Source organism: Tachysurus fulvidraco, chromosome 1 (genome assembly GCF_022655615.1).
Source record: "Tachysurus fulvidraco isolate hzauxx_2018 chromosome 1, HZAU_PFXX_2.0, whole genome shotgun sequence".
NCBI classification, from domain to species: Eukaryota; Metazoa; Chordata; class Actinopteri; order Siluriformes; family Bagridae; genus Tachysurus; species Tachysurus fulvidraco.
Window position 1 is genome coordinate 18300797 of NC_062518.1, and position 9751 is coordinate 18310547.

Below are 9751 nucleotides of genomic sequence, written 5' to 3' on the forward strand. Positions count from 1 at the left end.
ATGGATCATCTTTCACTACAGAAAAACACAATAACAAATATTCGAATTCCCCTCCAGGTGGCAGAGTTAGATTAGATTAGAGTAGATTTCTGAGCGTCTAACAAATGAACTCATGTGGAATCTGACTGGACCGGACGGTCAGGTCTGGTGTCTGCTGTAGGTTTGTCATTATTTTATCCACAGTGACCTTGTGTATAACACAGAGATGTTAAAGATCTGTGTGAAGGATCTGCTGCAGCTTTAACCACTAACCTGTTCCTCTACATCCAACAACACAACACAACACACAACTCAACCAAACAGAAAAGTGAGAAAAAGGAAGTAAACAGACCACAGAATCCAAACAAAACTTAAGTAGGAAGCAGAGAAACGAAACTCAAACAGGAGGAGGAGGAGCTGAGGAGACGTGACGAAGACGCCTGGAATGAAGATGATGAGGAAACACTCAGCACTGGGCTTGTTTAAACACCTCCCGTCTGTAGGTGTAGAGCGCTCTGTACTCGCTGTCGTCAACTAATCCTGTAAAACTTCATGTTCCTGGTTAAACACAAACCCAGGGCCTGTCTATGCTTGTTGCCATGGTTACATTTGTGTTACACTGTTGTGTTAGGCTGTTGTGTTGCATTGATTTCAGGTGGTGGGTTTTACACTGGTTCTGTTTGTGTTACACTTTTGTGTTGTATTTACGTGTTAAACTGTAAAGACTTGTGTGTGTTATACTGTTGCTACGTCCGTGTGTTATACTGAGACGATGTGTGTGTGTTATATTGTTAACAGTTACATACTTGTTGCGTTGTTTTTGTTACACTGCACTTTTCTGGCCACGACCTACAGAATCATTAATGCTGCGATCTGATTGGCTCTGTAACATAAACAGATGTTAGATAACGTGGTTTGTTCTATTAAGTCTCACCTCAGGAGACACGATCTGCCACTTAATGCCTCCGGTTCCGGAGACGAGAATTCGGCGCTGAGCGCCGTCCCCGCCCACTTGTCCCGACAGAACCTGGTCGTTCTCGTAGATGCTGAAGGATAAGGGCTCGTACACCTCGCAGCCAAAGTGGCTGGTCAGAGTCTCCAGCGTGGAAATGTACTTGACCTTCAAGTCCTGTATGTTGATGCTGTTGTTCAGCACCATGTTGTCGTTGAACGATTCCAGGAACGACTTAAAGACGTTGGAGATGCGCAGGCGTGTCAGCAGGTTCCTCTGAGAGATCGATTGCTTCAGACTCACCGGGATATAGTTCTTATACCTAGAGGACGAGACGGAGACCGGGTCATGTGACGACATCCGACGGTCAAGATAGTTTTCAGTTCTATTTGATTTCTATTTTAATCAGATTTCTGAGGTAATGCTCCATTATATATGAGATTAGATCTTACAAAAACAAACTTTTTTCACTATTATTATGATAATAAAAAATTATTAATAAAATCTTATATTATTTTTATATTCTTAATATTTATTATTAACATTTGTTAACATTTCTAATTACTATAAAATTTTATTATTTTGCTATTATTATTATTATTATTATTCTAAAATGAATTATTTTAACTTTGTGGTTTTTGTACTTTTTAACTCCAGAATTCTTTCATACTAAAGAACTTACTTGAATTTCTTAGACAATTCCCGCGCAGGCAGGTTTCTGCCCATGGCATCGTGGGTAATCGCCATCACGGCCATTCCCAAACACTCGTTCTCGATGTGCTGAACTTCTTCCTCGTTCTGACAGCTGCGGAGTGTGAGCGAGCTGCTCTGGAAATCACACTGACTCTAAAAATTTAAACACAAACCTTGATTTAAACCCTTTGCAACTCCAGCGCGCACACACACACACACACACACACACATACACATTCCAAAAGCTCCCTGCTATGTATATTTAATAACACAGTTATAAACACATCAGCGCGGCGTACCTGTGCATACAGGTAGGTAAGTGAGGGCGAGTCCAGGAGCGCCGTCCCTTGGTTTCCTGCGTGTTTGAGGCTGTGACGCGCCACAGCTGGAGTGTCTTTATTCGTCCCATGCCAGTTAGTGAAATAAAACCTACAACACAACATCAAAAGCATTACATTGATTCTGACTACAGTATTAGTGTTTACACACACACACACACACACACACACACACACACACACACACACACACACACACACACACACACACACACACACACACACCTCATGCGATAGTGCAGCCTGAGCCTGGTCGTCTCGTCTACATGGAACACATGATTCGGAGGAAACCAAATCCTGCTCTTTTCATCGTACAGAGAAAACAGACTGCTGCATAACGGAGACAGACCTGAAAAAATATAAAAAAATATTATCTGCATATTTATACAAATATCAAGCTTTTCCTTGTGCAGACTGACAGGGGGGTGGAGCTTAAACTGATAGTGTGACATCACTACCAGCTTTCTCGACACTAAGCTCATTTCTGATCTCTGATATCGTGCTCCATCTTTTCGTGTACGTTCTGTCACGAGTTCAGACGGCTGGAACTCACCCAGCTTCTTGGCGGCTTCGGTGCACAGCTGCTCAGCCGAGTGACGTCCTTTCAGGTAGATGATCTGCTGCGTATCTGCCAGGTAAAAGTGCACCTCCAGTCCAGGCAGGATCACAGAGGACATCAGCTGTGATTTCTTCCTCCTCTGCAGCTTCCCCAGGATCTGACAGCCTACGTCCATTTCCACAACGTTCACGCCGCAGTCTGAGGAGAAACGTCAAACCACTCAGACTGTTACACGCGACGTCACGTTTCCAAAATCCTCACGTTTAGATTTTACCAGATTTTACCTGGATTATTTACTTCGTTTCAATCTGGCAACCCTGCAAACAAGTATCATAATCTCGTATCATATATCGTGTAATCTCATAACATACTTTCTAATCTGGTCATATATTGGTCCAATCTCAGTTCTGTTTTACCAGAATTACTAATCTCGTAAATTTCAACTGTTGTGGCACATGTTTAACTCTCATAATCAATCAATCAATCAATCAATCAATCTATCAATCTATCTATCTATCAGATTTAATCCCAGATATGAAACACAGGTGACCTTTAATACAATAATATATAACACCACTTAAAGATATAAGAACAACAACAACAACAACAACAATAATAATAATAATAAAAGTAATTAAGAAAAAAGAATTTACAGCAGTTTTTAATAAAAATATCCACTTTAATGAGAGAAATTAAAATCATAATCTTTATAATTATCTAAATAACATGATTATATTCACTACTACAGGCCAGTTTCTATACAGAATTATGAAACTCCACAGATTAAATTATCCATTTTATTCGTCACTCATGTTAACAAACGGGTAATAAAGACTTACAGGAAAACAATCAGGGCTCCGTCTTAAACCGCCTGACATCCCTACAGAGTGTGACTATCTAGTGCACTAGCCTAGTGTTAGTTAAACGCCACAGAAGGCGCCCTAGAGTAAGTGACACTGAGGTAGCGAGCGGATTGGAACACAGCCATGTAAAAAACCACCGTGGATGAAGGCAAATGTCGAGAACAACTTACCAGTGACGCTTTGTTTACGTCAGCAGAGCTTTAAAAACACCGCTGACTTCAAATAGACATAGAAACGACACCGTTTAATGGCGAATATTTGTGTTCTTCGTTGTCGTTTGTCTGTCTGTAAACCCCATGTTAGCACACAGCTTAGCTTCCTAGTAAATCCACTGAGTGGTTTCTGGTAAACGACTCACCGAGCAGCTCGAACCCGATTGGCTGTTCGGGACAGCCGTGTGGTGACGTCAGCCCCCCCCCCCCTCCTTATGATTTGTCCGGGAAGTCGTTGAGTCATTTGATTCGGCTCATCGATAAGTGTCGACACTATCAGCTCCCAAACGACTCATTGCGTTTCTGTCTGTCTGTCTGTATTTCTGCTTGTGTGTCTGTCTTACTATCAGTCTGTTTGTCTCACTGTTTTTCTTTATTCAAACAAATATAGCATTCAAAACTGTCTCACTGTTTGCTTCACTGTCAGTCTACCTGTATCACACTCTTCTGGTGTGTGTGTGTGTGTGTGTGTGTGTGTGTGTGTGTGTGTGTGTGTGTGTGTGTGTGTGTGTGTGTGTGACTGTCTGCTTCACTGTCAGTCTACCTCTATCACACTCTTCTAGGGTGTGTGTGTGTGTGGTGTGTGTGTGTGTGACTGTCTGTTTCACTGTCAGTCTACCTGTATCACACTCTTCTCGTGTGTGTGTGTGTGTGTGTGTGTGTGTGTGTGTGTGACTGTCTGCTTCACTGTCAGTCTACCTCTATCACACTCTTCTAGGGTGTGTGTGTGTGTGTGTGTGTGTGTGTGTGTGTGTGTGACAGTCTGTTTCACTGTCAGTCTACCTGTATCACACTCTTCTTGTGTGTGTGTGTGTGTGTGTGTGTGTGTGTGTGTGTGTGTGTGTGTGTGTGTGTGTGTGTGTGTGTGACCCTTCGCACCCTGGACACAACCTCTTTCAGCTCCTCCCTTCTCTCAGGTGCTACAGAACTCTGTTCACTAAAACTCCCAGACACAGGAACAGTTTCTTTCCCCAGACAATCACCCTGATTAACACCTCACCATCATTATATTCACTGCTTCATATTTATAAGTGCTGCATTATCAGGACTGCCAGTCATCACATCATCTGTATATATTACACACACTACTGCTGCTGTATATTGTACTAAAGTATAATATTACACAATATTGTTATTTACACTCTCATACTTTATGTACAGAACTGATCTGTTATATATTCTGTATTATAGTGTTATTTATGTGTGTATTGCATAGTATATTGTTATTTATGTGTGTATTGTATAGTATAGTGTTATTTATGTGTGTATTGTATAGTACAGTGTTATTTATGTGTGTATTGTATAGTATAGTGTTATTTATGTGTGTATTGTATAGTATAGTGTTATTTATGTGTGTATTGTATAGTATAGTGTTATTTATGTGTGTACTTTTGAGAGTCACAAAACAGCTGGAACCCAATTCCTTGTGTGTGTCAACATCAACACACTTGGCCAATAAACCTGATTCTGATTCTGATCACACATTTATTATCTACACATCTGCAGCTCAACACCGACACTGTAGGAACACTGACGCTTTACCTCTAAAACAGGTCACTGTCCCTTTAAGACGCGCTGCAGAAGGAAACAGGAAGTTGTGTGTCATGAACATTTAACACAAAGAAACAAAAACGAAAGAAATTGTGTGACATGGCGGGGATTAAAGGTGAATATTTAAGTCCAGATAATCACTTTATATGTCTATTAAATAGCCCTAATGACATAGTGAGACTTTAAGTTAAATCTAAGTTTATTAAACTCTCAGAGTGACGCGCGTGTGTGTGTATGTGTGTGTTTGTGTGTGTTTGTGTGTGTGTAGAAATGTTTAGAGTTATTATAGAGTTTATGATACACTGGAGACTGAACACATTCAGATGTGTTGGTTTTGGTGACCAGAGATGGAGCTCGTCATGGATTAACATTATAAACTAATCCGTTATTAACACTTTAGAGATTTTGGAGTAAAATTTGCAAAACATTAAAAAAAATCAAGTTTTTGTGACGTTAAAAGTTGTCACGGTTATTTGTATGTGCTCTGACACGATGTAGCCTGTAGGGGGCAGCATACACACGGGTTTTAACCTGCAGCACAAACGTCACAATAGTTCTGTTTGTATACAATAATGACGCTGTCTCTCTTCCAGCTCTGGTCAGTTTGTCCTTCAGTGGTGCCCTCGGACTGACCTTTTTGCTTTTGGGCTGTGCTTTGGAGCAGTATGGGTACGTTACCTGTAGTCTCTCTGTGTACAGTATCCCAGAACATGTGACTTTTTATTTTTAACCCAGTGTGTGTTTGTGTATTTGGACTATTTTAGCGTCTACTGGCCTCTGTTCGTGCTGATGTTCTACGTGATCTCGCCGTTGCCGTACTTCATTGCCAACAGGTGCGGCGATGATACTGATTCCTCAAGCAATACGTGCAGGGAGCTCTCACATTTCCTGACCACGGGGATCGTGATCTCGGCGTACGGGCTACCTGTCGTGCTGGCTCGAACAGAAGTGGTAAGACGACACTTTAACAACATTTTACATCAGTCTTCTCCATGTGTCATACCTCCGTGCTCGTTATTTTGAATGGTTACAGATGCATTAGAATCACTTAGTAACATTTGGAATCAAAGTCAAATGACTCTTGGTCCAAATTCAAATCATTCATGCATTGTATAATGTTACAACATGAATAATCAATTTTATTTGACTCAGATACTGGAAAAAGTCTTAATAACACTGATACAGAATAGTCTGTGAATCAATGACACACTGTATCATTTGTTGCGAATCAAATCAATGACATTGTATCATTTGTGCGAATCAAATCAATGACACATTGTATCATTTGTTGCGAATAAAATCAATGACACACTGTATCATTTGTTGTGAATCAAATGAATGACACACTATATCATATGTTGTGAATCAAATTGGAATTTGTATGCGTAAAGCATGAAATAACAATGTGAATCAATATCCAGAGGATCTTTGTCATCAGTTTCTTTTTATGTTTCATATACAGGCCACACTGTCATCTGTGACTCATCATTCACTGATCTGACTCACTAACTCACTGACTCCTCTCCTGTCTTTAAACAGATCAGATGGGGAGCCTGTGGCCTGGTGATGGCAGGAAACAGTGTCATCTTCCTCACCATCCTTGGTTTCTTCCTGGTGTTTGGTGGCAGCGATGACTTTAGTTGGGAGCAATGGTAAAGTCGTGACCGGCGACGGGTTGCCAGATTGACAAGGCTTCCTAACGTCTGCTTTTGTAGAGGGGAGGGAGTGGGTGCAATACGGGAACATTAAGGCTGAGCTTCATTAGTATCGTTAATGGAAGTGTTGTTGAGTTGAAGAAAGAAGGAGCTTCAGTGTCTCACTTGTGTCACGACTCTCGACTTATGTCGACACACTAGACATAAATTCCTGGGAGGGATAACGGATGTGAAAAAATAATGCACTCACTTCACGCTAGATTCATAATCAACACTATTTTCAAATAATTGCTTAAATATTCGTATTCTTGTTATTGTCACACTATATACACCTTTGCTGACTTTAAATGGTTTAAAACACCTAGAACTTTCCAGATCAACCCCCCAAAAAGCTACAGAAATTTGGGTACATTAATTTACAAAAAAAAAAAAAAAAAAGGAAACACACGTGATGACGTAAAGCATAAAGGATCTCTGTGTGAAGACAAAGCTTCTGTCATATCAATATGTCAAAAGAAAAAAAAATCTGGACCCCTCACTGCCCTTTAGCTATAAAGAACTCTTTTATAACTTATAATTCAGACGTTTGGCTTAACAAAGCTTCTCATTTAGGCTTATTATTAATAATCTATTCACATGTTCTTCACCACGACACACAGCTCGGGCTTGTGGTTAATGGCCCTCCTTCTGAATGTAAAGATAAATGACCCGTCTCTGTCTAGCTTCAGGCTGCTATTCCAGTTTCACCTTTGTTTAACTCTCATCTTTCCTATGACAATGCATCATATTCGAGTGACTCTGATTCAGAACGGTCAGTGCATCTCTTTAATACCAGGATAGCATTTCAATGCCTGTCACACAAACAATTATTCACTGTTTAAAATGACTCTCTGATGATTTAATAACAGACCAATTTGCATGTACACGGTCTCCGAATCATTTGCTTGTGAAATTCAGATTCAGAATCGTTTGCATTTGATTCACTCGAATGTATTCACCTCACACAACTGACAGGTAGTAAATTATAACCCGTCCATATCGCCGACATCAACCAAACTAATTCTACATCTTTAACTCGTTTATCCTGACCTAGACCTTAAAGCCTTTATCGTTCTGTATTTACATAAAAACTAATAAAGCTCAAGCCTTCCTCCCTCATCATCATCGTGTATTTAATGAAAACCGAGAAGGAATATTGGAGGGAAAAGCCATAGATATTGATATGTTTAATTAAAATAGCCTGGGTGTTATATCTCATATATATATATATATATATATAATTTTTTTTTTCTTAACCACAGTTCAATGTCCTCTGTGTGTGTGTGTGTGTGTGTGTGTGTGTGTGTGTGATAGTAAGCAATAAAGCTCTTGTATATTGATGTTTGTTTTCTTTCTATTACTGCTGGGAGGTTCGTTACTGATCATAATTCTACTGATTAGCAGCCGGACAGGAAAAATATGGCACTGTGTTAAAGCCGATCTTCTGCACAGAAAATATTGACTTTTTTTTTTTTTTACATCCAGCTCCTGTATTTGAGAAACGTTTTCTTTCACTTTAAATTCTCCACCCACATGTGGGAACATGTATTTCTGAGCTAAAAACTGCAGCATGAAACATAAAACCAGCTTCTGTGCAACCCACACACACACACACGCACGCACACACACACACACACACACACACACACACGCCGATGGTCCTACTGAGGTTTGCTTTTCTCCTGTGTTTTTACCTACATTTGAATCTGCACTGATATATATCATTGTCGTCATCATCATTATCATCAGGCAAAAGTAAGATCGGGCCGTTACTCCAGACGTGACACCTTCATAACACGCTCTACAGTTACTCTCTGAAATCTAGTACATTTAAGGGTTCTCCCGTTTGTTCCTCTTTAAGGAGATTTAAAAAGGTGTGTGTGTGTGTGTGTGTGTGTGTGTGAGAGAGAGAGAGAGAGAGAGAGAGAGAGAGAGAGAGAGGCAGGCTCTTCAGCATACATCATGTAGTAGGAGGTGAAGATTTGACTATACAGAAGAACTGTGTGCAATAACATTATAGAGGACATTTATACAGATATTGTAAAATAAATTGGAAGAGAAAGGAGATAAGAAAAAGAACACAGCAAAATAGAAGAGAAATAAAGTAAAAGTAAGAAAAAAGGAAGCACACAATAGGATAGAAAGAACAAAAAAAGAAGGGAAAATAAAAAAGAAAAATTAAAAAGGAAAAGAAAAAAGAAAGACAGCAAAAAAGGAAGAAGAAGAAAGGAAATCGTTCATCCATCCAATGGCTTTAAACCATATTTACATTCCTGATTTTACTGTTAACGCTGCAGGTCCACACACACACACTCCAGCAGTTTAAACCCCTCTTTTTGATATTATCCAACAGCTCCTTCCATTTCCTTTAAGAGGAAATTTTATTTTCATTTTATTTATACATACTCTCTGTGACTGATATCTCACTGTCACGCACACACACACACACACACACACACACACACACACACACACACACACACACACACACCTGTGCAGTGAAAAAGTGGAATGAATGTTCTATGTGTTCTGCTTCTTTTCCTCTAATAAACAATGTCATTACTGCTCGTTTAATGTTCGACGAACCGATGATCGTGAATCGAATTCAAATGACTCTGTTTGAGTTACATTAAGAAAATAATTCCGATTCAAACAGAAATAAATGATCCTACTACAGAGTACAGTACATTAACACTGAATAAGTTCCATGTAACTTTATTATCTTTACCTTAGTAATCAATTTAAAGCGACTCTGACACAGCGTGTCAACTCTGCCAATCGATTTCAAAGGACTCTAATGCCTTTACGCAGAGAATCCATTTCAAGTGATTCATATACAGCGTACTGTATGCTACAAATTGATTCAGTTTCAAGTGACACATCTACGCTAAGCTACTACCGAAACTGAAA

The 9751-nt window shown here is 39.7% G+C and overlaps 2 protein-coding genes across 4 annotated transcripts in view; one reads left to right on the top strand and one right to left on the bottom strand.

Annotated features, from left to right (window-relative positions):
- LOC113647124 (tyrosine-protein kinase JAK1) overlaps positions 1-3751 on the bottom strand; it is a 16450-nt gene extending 12699 nt beyond the window's left edge. Inside the window, exons 1-7 of one of the 3 annotated variants that reach the window (XM_027153706.2) lie at positions 3555-3750; positions 2806-2838; positions 2516-2719; positions 2188-2311; positions 1924-2053; positions 1614-1777; positions 914-1253 (exon numbers count right to left, since the gene is read on the bottom strand). In XM_027153706.2, coding sequence (XP_027009507.1) covers positions 914-1253; positions 1614-1777; positions 1924-2053; positions 2188-2311; positions 2516-2696 — 939 coding nt within the window. In that variant the 5' untranslated portion in view covers positions 2697-2719; positions 2806-2838; positions 3555-3750. Of the gene's footprint in view, positions 1-913; positions 1254-1613; positions 1778-1923; positions 2054-2187; positions 2312-2515; positions 2720-2805; positions 2839-3554 lie in introns of all 3 variants that reach the window. The other 2 variants (XM_027153705.2, XM_047815600.1) reach the window with 2 other exon arrangements.
- A 1355-nt stretch (positions 3752-5106) lies between these two features.
- LOC113647151 (leptin receptor gene-related protein) lies at positions 5107-8181 on the top strand. Its single transcript, XM_027153763.2, has 4 exons — positions 5107-5262; positions 5741-5816; positions 5912-6098; positions 6687-8181. Exons 1-4 carry the CDS (start codon positions 5247-5249, stop codon positions 6801-6803), a joined length of 396 nt encoding a protein of 131 aa, XP_027009564.1. The 5' UTR covers positions 5107-5246; the 3' UTR covers positions 6804-8181.
- The last annotated feature ends 1570 nt before the right edge of the window (positions 8182-9751 follow it).

Coding starts and splice junctions, on each gene's coding strand:
- LOC113647151 (XM_027153763.2), top strand. Junction 5,817..5,911: donor TGTGCTTTGGAGCAGTATGG/GTACGTTACCTG, acceptor GGACTATTTTAG/CGTCTACTGGCCTCTGTTCG. Junction 6,099..6,686: donor TGCTGGCTCGAACAGAAGTG/GTAAGACGACAC, acceptor GTCTTTAAACAG/ATCAGATGGGGAGCCTGTGG.